Raw genomic sequence first — 14,209 nt, forward strand, 5'->3', positions numbered from 1 at the left:
TAGGATAGAGCTACAGCACTTAAAATAGTGTCAAACTGTATTAATTCTACAGTTTAGATCATTGGTCCCCAAACAGTGCTCTTTAAGGTATTTTGGACTTCATTTTTTTCAGCTCCCAGAATCCCACACTACTGGCCAACATGGCTGAGGCTTCTGGGAACTTAAGTCCAAAATCTCGTAAAGGGCACAGTTTGGGGACCACTAGTTTAGATGCATGCTGTAAGAAAGTGCCCACTATCACTATCTCAACACAACTGTCATGAGGTCACAAAAGTAGCACTTCCCTATTGTAAATGACAGGATCTGAATGTGGAAAGGTTAGCAATAAACAGATAAAAGAAACAAGGCAATATTTGGATAGTGAGATTTGATGTTGTTAAACTGGTTAGTATTCCAGGAGGGCTTTACCAGAGCAGCTCCATAGGAGTGACCAACTGCAGTAGGTGTAGGGGGTAATTTTCATCTTTGCAAACCCACAGTGGGCTGCACCACCTCATTTTCAGTTGACAATCAAACTAAAAGAACACTTCAAAGTCACCAGAAGTCTACTTCCATTTCAATATGCAGACTTTTCAGCCATTTTTGGGAAAATTTGGAGGGAGTTGGGTTCAGAGAGTGTCAAGTTATTTAAATGTAAAGTACCACTCAGAGTGGCGATTTACAATTGACACAATGCATCAACAAAACATTATCTTTCACATTTATCAGGTACTAATGAACATTTGTTTACAATGATTTCCTGTAACTAAATACTGTAAATAGAAAGGAGGAAACAGCAAACTCAAATTAGTATATAGGCCAAACAGTTCATGAAGCAATTCCTGTTGCAAAATGATGCTACTTCTGCTTTATGATAAAGAATATTTTGCATATCAGTGCCAGCCATACATAACTAATTACAGCTGCTCAAATGTTGAAAAACTGGGGAGATTTGTGTTAACAGAAAAAGAAACATAATTAAAGAAAATAGAGTAAATTTTTGCCATTGAATTTCAGGTTTTTTCAAACTTATGTAGCTCAAGAAGTGCACACAAACAAAAGTAAAGGAAAAATGTCGTATTTCCTACTCTTTGAACCACAACATACAAGGCAGATAAGTTGGAAATATTCACAATGAGACATAATTTCCATAGTTATTGCTTGCAGCAACAGGAAAGGGAATTATCTATATCCCCACTGGTGTCTAATCTTCTAGATCTATTGATCCTTCTCTTATAGTTTACTACTCACAGCTCTTTCACCTTCTCCACTATGACTGCACACCCCTCACCCTCTGTCCTGAAGCATATATTCCATTTTGTTACTTTGCACTGTGCAGTAACTGATGTTGCTCACCAGGTGTCTGATGAGCATATTCCTCACAACAAAATCTATTCTCATTGGCTGTCAAGAAACCTGCAGCTATGAGTTGTATCATTTTGCTTCAGTGAGCATACCACCTAAATGTAAACACAAACATCAAATAGGGATTAAAAGTAAATTGAGGGGTGGCAGCCACTGTCAAACACAAGGATACAGATAATTCAGAGTGCTGGTTAGGAGACACAAAGTAGCACACAACATATTTTACAATGAAGCTGAACAGGGATTGGAGAGTACCAGTACCTTCAGGAAACAGAGAAATAAGTTCAGACACGTCAGTACTGCAAATATGTACAATGCGCCAGCATCATATGTGGGCGCGCTTTACGCAGGTTTCAGAATACGCTGAAAGCCGCGCAGGGAGAATGCAGCTCGAGCATAGATGGTATTTGCTTTATGCAGGGGAGTTCAGAACGGATCCCCCACATAAAGTAAGGGCGCACTGTATTTCCATATGTATTGCTGAACTACTTTTGTAGACTATGTGTTAAGTATGAATGTTATAATTTCAGACACACAGCTTATTACAATGCCCCTCTAACAACCACTCAGTTCCAGGTTCAAATGGATCTGACAAGAGGTAATAGGAAAAACAGCATCTCAGCAGAGCTACATTTATGATGAGAAATCCTAACTCATGCAGCTCTTCAGATGTAGCCAGCCCAATGTGGTAATGGATGACAGTGAATCTTCCTCCTCTTCCATTTCCATTGTTAAATTAAGGCCTGAGAAATTATCTACAAAGCTAGAGTGGAAGGACATCAAAAAGTATAAATCCCATGCAAAGACAGAAGGCTAAAGTATTTTAAACCAGAGAGTGAACATTAAAAAGCTAGAACACCTGTTACTTTGACAGCTAGGCCCTTGCTCACCCATCAGAGGGAAGAAGAGAACTTTAGTCTTCAAGAATTGGGGAAATGCTAGCCCACTGTTTGCAACCGTGATATCATTCCCACGAGGAAAAGTATAAGGCAATCTGTGTTATTTTCAGAGTAGGTCAACAGTAACCATATGCCAATGGAAATGAAAGTTATCAATACTTGCCTTATAGAACACGTCAGGCACATATTGTTCACTGCTTGATTCCTTTGCATAGCCAAGTTCAGGAACATCACGGCACGGCAACAAGCATTCATCACGTACTAGAGCCATGCACTGGTTGGATACCTGATAGCCCTCAAAGTGGACTTGGTTATCTGGACCCCCTGGAAAAAAAGCACCCTCTTTACTGGCTTTAAATATTTATGCAGTAATTTACTTGTATTTAACAGGCCATCACAACAGAATCACAACTAGGTTAAGTTAGACATTATTCGTGACAAAACAGCTATGTTAATTTCTTCACTGTTTAGCAAAAAGAGCTACAATGTAACATAGGGTTGACAAGCACTCAAAAATTCCACTAAAATATCCCGAGATGACTAAAATAGTAAGTAGTGATTAACAAGGGGGATTTCTGCCTTAGTTTTGTATAAAATGACAATTCCATGCAATGCTTACAATCCTCAGCTGACCAAAGTTGTAAAAGTATTTTAATTGGCAATACAGTTATCTCCCCTAAAAACAGGCAAAGGCAAAACTGAGTAAAATATTAGTTCAGTGAAAGCCCTGTGAATCTGATAAGGAACTAATGTTTGAAAATAATTTCCCCTATAATAATTCTTTTTATCTTAATGAAAGAAGAGAAGAAACAAGAACAGTTAGTAACTCTCCTATCTTTGCAACCCAATCAAATATCCAGTTCCTAAGGTATCTGGAAGCTAGCATGATCTCCATTGCCAGATTTTGATAGTGCTGTAGTAAGCTTCCAAAACTGAGCTACTCAAGTCAGGGTTGCATTGCAATGTGGGTTCCATTCATTCTGTTCAACCAGTATGAGTAGTACAGCAGCTCAGTTATGGCAAACAATGGCTGGCATCTGCCTAAGAGGGGTGAAGGATGTGGCAAGATGAAGTCCAAGAAAATTTGTTATGAATTTATTTTGGAAGATCTCTAAAAACTACCCTAGATTTTAATCCTATACCACCTGTGGGTTACGATTTCACTTTAAAACAGGCTAACTAGTGGTTACATGATTTTCCGGTTGTGATCTCTGTGTAGGAGCAAAACCTGTTTGTTTGAGGCACAGAAACCACAAAGAAAAACTATACAGCTGGAATAGAAAAATCTCTACAAGTGAATGATAAAGAGAGGAGAAGATAGATGAACACATACTGCAATGTACTTGCAACCACAATGATGAGATGTCATTGACTGTAAAAAGTAATCAGATCACTTGATTAGGGATCAAGAGAAGAGCTTCTAGTTTAGATACAGCAGACTACTGTTTGGCTAAAAGGCTTTGAAGGGTAAATAATACACTAAATTCCAAAAGATTTATTCAGACAGAGGGTTTTTTTAAAAAAAAAGTCACACACATCACTGGATATAATGTAAAGTCCACCTTCACTCTCCTGTAACGTTTTAAAGATGGTTTCTCAGGTTTGTACTATTCTCAGAGCACTTAAGTATGGCTGAGAGACTGCTTCGTTAAGTTTTTTATACAGTGGTGCCTCGGGTTACGAAATTAATTCGTTCCGCTGTCAATTTCGTAACCCGAAAGGCTTTCGCAAGCCGAATCCCCATAGGCGCTAATGGGGAAAAGCCGCTTTTTGGTGCGAAATCGCGCCGAAAAGCACCAAAAGTTTTTTCGTAACCCGAAAAAACTTTCTTAACCCGAAACAGTTTTTTTAAATTAATTTTTTTCGTATCCTGAAAATTTCGTAACCTGGGTAATTCGTATCCCGAGGTACCACTGTATTGTGGTATAGACCCTGGGCCTGTAGCACTAAGGACAGGGTTATCAACCAGAATTTCTCTCTTCCCTCTTCACCACATTCATGCCCACAACTAGGTAGAAATCTAGAATAATTTAGGTTCATCCTAATTCTGAGAGTTTTATTATTTTTTTACATCCTAGATTTTTAATTTTTTAAAATTTCCTCAAAACAATTTGATTAGAAAAAAAACACAGAAAAAATGTATCAAGGCATAATCACTTGTGCCTTTTCCCACCATAAGGCCTGTGCATCAGCTACAATGTATGGCCACTGATGCTGTACCAGCAATGATGAACCAGTTTGCAGGAAATTAATTTCATATAGTTTCTAGTATGATTAGGAGTGGTTGGGCTACATTACACATGGTCTTTGTTTTATGTAATAATCTCACTTAATACTACTATATATTAAATATTCTATGGGAGGGACATTTTAAAGTTAAAAAACATTTAGCAGAAGAGGTATTAGACATGAGACCAATGGTGTAATTTCCCCCGCAATCACACACAAAGAATACACAAAAGGCGTACTGACATACTTTTACACAAAGCTATACAATTTTTAAATTATTAGTGAGTTTCCAAATTAAAGTCAACACCAGACTTGGTTCTATTCATTATGCATTAGGGATGACTGTCAATTAACTGATATTTCACGGAGCACTAAACATGATGGTTCCAATAATATTTCAGGTGTCCCATTTTCAACAGCCTCTGTTAATTGGTGCATAAAGTGAAAACAAGGACTTCCAGAATTACTCTTATCTATGTGTGTGTGTGCTTGCGTGCGCACAACAGTAACAGCATCTAAGGACTACCATCATCACTGCTGAAACAGGCTAATTTCTATGTTCAATTTGAATGCCCTAATAATCTTCAATTGTATTTTCATAGCTCAGAGTAAGGCAGCCTCTTTGTTCCATCAAAAAGGGAAAGTCGGTCACTTGCTTCATTTCTTGATCTTAATCAGGCATACTATTCACCAAATTAAGTGTGCCTTGGTGTTTTGTTAGCAAGACAGCAAAATTATGAAGGAATATTTTAGAATATAGGGTGAAGAGCAATATACAAGCACTTTCAACCGCTGAAACATATTTTCAGCATTACCCTTAGGGGAGGAAAATTCCCTTCAGGCAATCAAAATCAGGCTGCAATGTGTATGTATATTTACCTGTAGCCACAACAGTGACAAATTTGGATCCAAAATGACCATCTGGAGACAGGCGGCATATGTTCGGCTGCTGATTCTGAAAATGTCCAGCTGTGATGCACTCTTCTGCACTTAGGAAATATGTATCCTAAAGAAGGTGGGGAAACAACACTGGTAAGAGTTGATCCACTACATGATTCCCACAATATATTCTTAAGATGATGCATGGACCAGGGATTTCAAGTCCTGCACAGATTGCCATGATGGAAAATCATGACACAGTGCATTATATGATTCTTCTGTCTCTGAGTTGCTCATTTCACCACCCATTAGTGCCCACTGAAGCCTTATGATTTCTACAAATACATTTTTCCTAGTGGAAGAATAAAAACATCATATTAAGGGGGGTTGAATGCTTCTTCACATGTGTATACAGTAAGTAATGTGTTTGTTTAAAGTTTTGGTTTTAACAAATAATTCCTAGCATACCAGAAAAAACAAAATCAGAAATGAGATATTTAAAAGGAGGAATAAATCATTTATTTGGCTTCTGTTGTTGAAGCTTTAGAGAAAAGGTTTATGGTCATTCCAAGGCCAGGACACCCGAAAATTTACTGTTTAAAATTCATGGAAGCTTAGATTGCCAGGAAACCAGTAAGAGTCCACAAGCTGGAGAGAAAAGTATCCTGGATGCCACATATGGTCTAAGATCTTCATGCTGCCTGCCTGATCACATCTGGTAAATATAAAATCTGGTAGGTGGCAAAACTAAGGCTGAAGGCGAATAAAATCAACGATTTTCCCAGAAAAGGTTAATTTCAGCCATGTGTGCTTCTTGTATAAAATGAAGAATGCAGTGGGATGCACTTCACCAGTAGAACACAGGTGGTTTTAGAATGCCTGAATTTCTCTCAGAAGTGAGTGAACAAAAAATAGTCTATGATGTTTTGCTACAAAGAGTAGTGTCTAGTTGGGAGACATCACTATCAACTTCACTGTAAGAGCCCACTTTCTGATCCTATCACTGTAGGACTGGGCTTCAGCTGACAGATTAAAAAAGGAATGGAGAAGCACTTCCAAATGTATCTGGACACCAAAACATTACAAGGAGATATTAGGGCATTCACCCAGCTGGATGCTTTTAAAACCAACCAAACAAGTATCAGGGAAACCTTATTTAAGGAAAAAGGAAAAGATGGCAAAACTTTATAGTGCAGCTTTACCAATTATCTAAGCAGCTAGACAGAATGCAAGCCTCTCTTCCACCTTCCACCCACAATTCCATGACAAACATATCAGTCTCCCCTACTTTCCCCCCAGAACCATGAATTGTGGGAGTTATAACAAACGATACTCATCCTGAACAGCAAGGCTGTTCTCACACTGCTTTCTGTAGACACATCTGCTAGGCACAGCTTGCATACATGACTAATTAAAAATAGCAAGAAACAGAAGAAGACAAGGACTAAAAAACACTTGATTCTCACCTTGTTCCGGCTGTACCGGACAGTGCCCTTTCGTGTGTCCTCTGAGACCAGATCTGTGAATATCCAGCCAACCTAAACACAATGCTTGTTATCACTTTTCTGATACATATATTTTTAAAGGCGCCCTTCCTCCACATGTACAAAATGTTCTTGGCTAGATACATCTCTGAAAAAGACTAATCAATAGCAGCCCAAAGAAAACGACTCCCCAAGTTGGGGAGAAATTTGAATACAGTTTACACATTTGCAATGCTAACTGGCGAGATCTTCTGCTTTACATCCCCTCATGGAAAGATTTGGAGACAACAACCTCCCCCATCCTCATTGCCAACAAGAAGACAGTTTTCTGTGTTCTCACTGCAGAATCAGAAACAATTCACAAAAATATGCTCAAGATTTCATATTTCTGTGCTAGTCAATCTAAACGGGAACATTTTACTGCTCAAATGTCTTCTTTCCTGAAACCCATTTGATCATGCTGAAATAGTTTTTCAGAATACTTTATGAAATGTAATGCATATTCAGATATTCCTCTATATATAGCTCAACCTTCAAACACTCTGTACTTGTCCAGGGAATATTTCTGTTATACTTGCAGAAAACATTATGATCTAAATCAGGTGTGCTTTGCAGATCAAAAAAGGCTAGTGGCCATTTATGTAACAGAATAGCTTTAGCAGAAGACTAGATTCAGACAAAATGCATGAAGTCATCTCTCTCTCTCTCTCTCTCTCTCTCTCTCTCTCTCTCTCTATATATATATATATATATATATATATCTACTGATGAATTTTCTGCCTATGCAGTCAATTGACATGATGCTTGAGAATATTCAAACTGCAGACAGTGGGGTGGGCAATTGATTTCATTCTTTTATTTTGGCAAAAGAAGCAATAGCTTCATAAAAGAAAATAAAGTGTGAATATTTGGGGGGGAGGTATCTGCCTTAATATAGTGCCAGAATTAATGTACCTATTAAATTACTGACAGTTTGCAAGATCTGATTTACTGCAAACATGGGGGCGATGAATCTGCAGCTCATGGGTCATGTACAAATCCCAGCTGCTTTTCTGTAGAACCCAAGGCCTGTTACAGACTGCCAAAATAATGCTGCTTCGGGTCTCTTTGGAGGTATGCTATTTAAATGATGCATGGGTCCTAAGAGTCCGGAGGTCGCGCCAAAACCACACTCCATTCCTAAACACTGGAGTGCAGCTTTGGTGCAGCTTCCGGATTCTTAGGATGCATGCATCATTTAAACAGCATACCTCCAAAGAGACCCGAAGCAGCTTTATTTTGGCAGTCTGTAACAGGCCCAAGTCTCCCTAGCTACACAACCTAAGAAATAATCATCACAGAAAACTGAAAGTTGGTAACAAGCTATGTTAGCTGCTTGCCAGTAAATCCTTGATTACTTCTCTCTCAAGCTCCAAGCTCTCCTACAATTCCAAACCCAAAATCAATGGCAAGAAGCACTGAGACCGCCATGATCCTGCTCATCACAACTACAGCTCCTTTAATACTCAGCAGGAGCAAATAGGGACAGATGCTGCTCAGTACTCCCACTGATTCACTGCCCCTTCAGCTCCAGCAGTAAGGAGGTGCTAGTGTAAGAGTTCAGAAGTGTGGCAGGGGTAGCCATTCATTGCTGGCTCTCCTTTGTCTTCCAACTTTCTCCTCCTCCATCCCCATATCACTGACAACTGAAGACAGCTTGTGCCACGGCCAACAGCTAGCTCTTTCTGAAATGCCTGGTAATGTGAGTTTTCAGAGTAAGCATTCAAGAAGGAGCTGGTTGCTAACAGCGGCATGAAGCATTCTTAAGCTGTTGGTGGCACACAGCAGGGATAGAGGAAAGGGAGGAAGATTCAGGGTTGAGCACCTTGACTTCACTGCTGCCCCTGCTAGCTGTCATACAAGAAGCTTTCACCTATTTAAGGAAAGGAGAAAGAGGGGTTGAAGAAAGAGCCAACGTTTGTGCACACAAAAACTCAACATGCACCCCATGAGGACAAAAGTGGCTGCCAGATGATGTTGCCTACCCCTGGCCTTGCCTACCCCTGGCCTTAACATAACAAAGCAGCACATCTGAGCTAGTGTTTAACATTTTTAGCTAAGATTCCTGTTACACTTGTTCTCCTAAGAAACAGTTGATAAAGCTGGTGCCTGTTGAGCTGATCGTAGAATTCCAAAAGATCTGTGAATGTAAACACATCTATATTTTCTTTGCCCCATTGACCAAATCACTATGTTTTAACTGCAGCAGCAGTTTGGTCTGGATAGAGATGAATACAACAAATTTAGGCTGCATCTACACTGCAGAAATAATCTGATTTGACACAACTTTAATTGCCATGGATCCATACTATGGAATTCTGGGAACAGTCATTTGTTGTGGCACCAGAGCTTTCTGACAGAGGAGGCTAAAAGTCTCACAAAACTACAATTCCCAGCATACTATAGCAGTTAAAGTGGTGTCAAACTGAATTATTTCTGTAGTGCGGATGCAGTCTAAGTCTTTTCAGACATGCTATGAAAAGCACATACACACAACCACACACACATACAGGAACTGGAATCCTCAGCATGTAAGAGCAATATAAATAAGATAAATCAAAGAAGAAAACCCTGAACAGCTGTTATATATAAGCACTGGGGTAGGGATGGGAGCATGCTGCTAGCAAGTAAGTTTTGCTTCTTCTATTCTTCTAAGTCTGGTATTTAGAGTAACCTTCCTAATTGCTGATTATACATTTTGAGGGTACCAACTTTTAAGGCAACAGCAATATAGGCTGGCTTAACATCCAGTTCCATATTGGTTCAAGAGCGGGCAACATGATGGGAAAAGGCTGCACAAAACTACAATCCAGCCTAGTGTCCCAAATCTACTATTATTTGCTTCCAACACACTGTATCCCTAATTTTGACCAATTCTAGTTTAGCAAGCATGACTGATAACAATGGTGCTCAGTAACATTCCTTCCAGCACAGAATATTCACAGAATATGCTGGCCAGAACCTGTTGCGATACCTTTCTCAGGCCAAGCTTGGCAGCAATCTCATCCACAATCTCTGCCTTTGAGTCTTCCAGGAGCTCCAGGCTGTTTTGTGTACCAATCTGAAAAGAAGAGAAAAACATTACAGGACTAGTTTACAAATAGGAGTGAATATTTACAATTCCGGGAAAACAAAATGTTTCATTTTCAGCAATTAAATAATGGACAATGTCAGAAGAATGAGAACTGACAAGCTGGTCTCTCTGATTCACTCGTTATATATACGACTCCAGAAGGCAGCTATTTGATATTCTACTTTCTATTTATTTAGAACCAACAAAGTGTTATCATTTCCAACTGGAATAATCTGTTACAGTGAAGAAGCTAATGCTTTGTTATTGATGCTGAAATCCTCTAATGCAGTGGTTCTCAACCTTCTTAATGCTGCGACCCTTTAATAGAGTTTCTCGTGTTGTGGTGACCCCTAACCATAAAATGTCTCAGTTCCTAAGACCATCGGAAATATGTGTTTTATGATGGTCGGGCCACTACAGGTTAAGATCTAATGCAATGCAGAAATTAAGTATTTTTATATTGAACCCATTTGGTACTTGATAGAAGAGGAACTGAAAGCATGTAGTCAAGCATCAAACAAAGAGGAGACAAGCTCAATGTGCTCTAAGATGGTCAACTGTTTATTTAGTTTGAAAAGCCCAGCATGTTTCGGCCACACTAGGCCTTCCTCAGGGGCCTTCAAAAGAAATCACTGGAGTTGTAAACACTCTCCAAAACATAGGACCACATCTCTATAACCTTTATCTCTATGGTCCTGTGTTCTTGAGAGTGTTTGCAACTACAGTGATTTCTTCTGATGGCCACTGAGGAAGGCCTAGTGTGGCCAAAATGCGTTGGGGTTTTTAAACATTGAATAAAAAGTTGATCATTTTAGAACACGTGGAGCTTGTCTCCTTTTTGTTTGCTGATTGGTACGTGATAAACATGTATGGTCTCAAGACATTAGCAATGTTAACTTTGACATCATAGTTTGGACAATACATTTACTCCATGTAATATAAAACCAGTACCTAAGAATAATTTTATGACAATTGAATATTGATCTGTAGCAAAGTTAAATGATTTAATTCCCAACATTTTGCCTTTTTGATTACAATGTACTGCTTTCTTATTCTTCACCCTCTTTTTCTTAACTCATATCTCTCACATTCTTCCTTACCTTCCTTCTTATGTGACTGAAATCAGAAGTGTATTTTCTATAATATATGTATCTGTCACCTGTTTTCTTCCCAATACTTGTATACAATCTATTGAGGAAATGCATCATTTTCTTAAAAACTAGGTTTTGGTCATGATTTTAATTATATTTCTCCTCCTTCTGTATATTTATTGTTATAAATACTTACACTTATTAATAGACTACTGATTGGAACATTTAACAACACAATAATAATAATTTACTTTTACATGTCACAAAAGAATCAGCCACAAACATTATCAAATTCTAGCAATCATGAAGGATAAATTTTCCAATACGTGAGACCATGAAATAGGGGGAAAGGTTCAGAAATTAATCTAAAGCAGTGATGGCAAACCTATGGCACGCGTGCCAGAGGTGGCACTCAGAGACCTCTCTGTGGGCACACATGCTGTCACCCTATCACAGAGTTTGCCAGAGTTTCTTACTAGAAAGCAAAAGGAACGTGGCACTTTGCAATAAATAAGTGGGGTATGGGTTGCAGTTTGGGCACTCGGTCTGTAAAAGGTTCACCATCACTGATCTAAAGCATTCACGTAGGACATACACCAAATATACTTTGAGAGGTAAAAGTTTAAGCAGAAAAGGATTACTTATGATCATAAAACTTAAAACTTCATCTGTTCATGCAGCAGAATAAGATAAGGTGCAACACTTCAGGTGGCATATTGGGAGAAGCTGGTTTGCACACCTGTGTATCCAATAAAGTAAAAGAAATAAAGTAAACTTACTCCCAAACCTAAGTTTAAGGCTAGGGGAGAAAGGCCAACTGACTTCTTGTTGCAGTAGCTTTCTGCTTTTTTCCCCATTCAGGGAACATTTCAAAAACCTTATGCTTAACTTGCATTTTGAAGTGACACCATCCATTCTAGTGCTTTTAAACTCCACCACCTCATTCATCTAGAATATACACCAGGCCTCTTACCTAATGCTCCATCTAATGTTTTCTTCTTCATAGAAAATGTTTTGAGTTGACTTGTGAATGACAATGTTTCACGTATTTTTACAATGGCATATCTTTCATCTTTAGCTATCTCATTGGGACAACATGCACTAAATGGGGTGTCATGCCACCCAAGGTCTATAATTGATTGAGTCGGATCAAGAACTTCTGAGTTTCATTGACCGCAAAACATTACTGCCATTTATATTTGTTAAACCAGCATAGATGTAGAAGGCTTGCAAGGATGCCAAGGAATACAACATCTCATGCCAATCACAGAAATATCACTTTAAAAATTCCAAAACATAATACTTTTCTTTTTAATTCTTAGGTTGCAGTGTCATGGTATTTGCCAATTTCAAGTCTAAAGGGCAACTGTAGGCATTACCCATTTGTCTTGGACTGCAGAAGCAGTCTGGAAACTGAAGGTCAAATCCTATAGTCCTTGCTGCATGGTTATTTCTATACGCAACACTATGATGCAATATAAAAACACATGAGCTGGAAAGACATCAAACACCTCAACACTTAGCTTCATGGTGTGCAGAGAGCTTAAGGAAGCTGATGTAAGTTTGCTTTGCAACTTAACAGAAACTCATGAATTTTGCCACTGAGCAGTCTATTACAATGAAATATTACTCCTTGTGTCTCAAGTCACCCAAAATACATATATTTTATATATATATACATGAGGGGCAGCCAACCAACAGCTGAACACGCAGTGCAAAGCTGCAGGAGTCTCTCCAATACATTTCAGTAGGAGCTCCCCATCAGTACTTCCAAGGTCACTTTGTGTTGAAATGGTTTTGAATAAACAAGAGAGAGAGACTACCAAATGGATCATGGGGCAACAGGTTGTCTTTTTCAGAATTTAGAGGCACTATGATACACTAATTAAATGCTCTAAAAATGGCCCAGATTTTAATACCGTTGGCTGCTACTTGTCATTCTGTTAACACTATAATGAAAAATGCTGCATGTTTTAAATTACTGGGAAGTAAGCTCAAATGAGAAATACTTTTATCAACAAGAATGATCATACATTAAAGAGGCTGCTAAGTTTGTTACAACTCCTTATTACTTGTAGCTTTCAAATTTAGAGATAGCCAAAGCAAATGCAATTAAGTTAAATGTGATGCATTACATCCTGAATTACAAGAGACTGTCCAATCTGGAGTTGTGTAAATCTCCCTGCCTACATACTAGTGGCTATGCTTTCCTCCTCTGGCACACATGCCTATGCTTCTACCAAAACTCCTTTTTGTGGGGAACTTACTTGACTTCACTCCTTCATTCTCTATGGAGAAAAGTGAGGGCACCCACTTGCAATTTCGACTTTTGCAAAAACCAAAAACTAGGAGTGCTGCTTCCTGAAAAAACATGCATCATTTATTCACTTCAAAATAAAGAATAGGTCTTCTACATTCCTTCCTGTTCAGTTTTTGCAGGAGACAGCCGCAAAGTACTGCTGGTGCTGTCCACAAAACCCCAATATTTGGAAACAAATCCCTTGCCAATCAACAAAATGCAAATTCAGAAATTAAGCTTTTACTTCATTGTTGCCCCTAGCAAAATCCCCAAAAGAAAGGAATAACACTTTCTTTTTCCATAGAAAGTCGTTGGGGTGGGAAGAATAGTTTCTTAGTTTCTCTTCCTTCCTATCTGTTCTCATAGGAGGCAAGAGCACTGACATACAGCTGATGCTTTCTCCAAACTTCCAGGAGAAAACCCCTCTTCTTTCTTTATATAGTCACTATAAAGAGAAAGGTAGTTTATTTCTCTTTTCATTGGACTTTTAGCACGAGGCAGTGGCAGGAACAGCAGCAAAATGCTACTTGAATGTTCTGTAGAACAGCAGCAAAAATCCTTCCTTTGACTTCTATGCTTGCCACAGGGCTGGAGGAAAAGTGTGGCTCATGGCAACTACAAGCAATGGGTTTAGCTAAGAACCCAAGTTAAGAGACCTCTATGTGCTTTTCTACTTCTGTCGATAAATCTATAAATTTGTATACAATTTCTATCAATAGTTTCTATGCAACAATTACTACAAAAGCTAGAGTTGTAACTTTCCTTCACAGTAATCTTTTCTCTCACACATACAGGACTCAAAAAATCATTCAGGGGTTGCCGTGTTGGTCATATAGCATGATACAGGATTCATATAGATACAGGACTCAGTG

The 14,209-nt window shown here is 38.7% G+C and overlaps 1 protein-coding gene across 1 annotated transcript in view; it reads right to left on the reverse strand.

Annotated features, from left to right (window-relative positions):
- The window catches only part of NPLOC4 (NPL4 homolog, ubiquitin recognition factor), a 64,952-nt gene that overhangs the window by 19,735 nt on the left and 31,008 nt on the right, over positions 1-14,209 (reverse strand). Inside the window, exons 9-12 of the mRNA XM_089539813.1 lie at positions 9,849-9,935; positions 6,818-6,889; positions 5,352-5,478; positions 2,407-2,567 (exon numbers count right to left, since the gene is read on the reverse strand). Of these exons, the coding sequence (XP_089395939.1) occupies positions 2,407-2,567; positions 5,352-5,478; positions 6,818-6,889; positions 9,849-9,935 (447 nt within the window). The remainder of the gene's footprint in view (positions 1-2,406; positions 2,568-5,351; positions 5,479-6,817; positions 6,890-9,848; positions 9,936-14,209) is intronic.

The sequence above is a fragment of the Sceloporus occidentalis genome, unplaced genomic scaffold, assembly GCF_023333645.1.
Source record: "Sceloporus occidentalis isolate IW3139 unplaced genomic scaffold, rSceOcc1.0.p SCAF_1, whole genome shotgun sequence".
Classification (NCBI taxonomy): domain Eukaryota; kingdom Metazoa; phylum Chordata; class Lepidosauria; order Squamata; family Phrynosomatidae; genus Sceloporus; species Sceloporus occidentalis.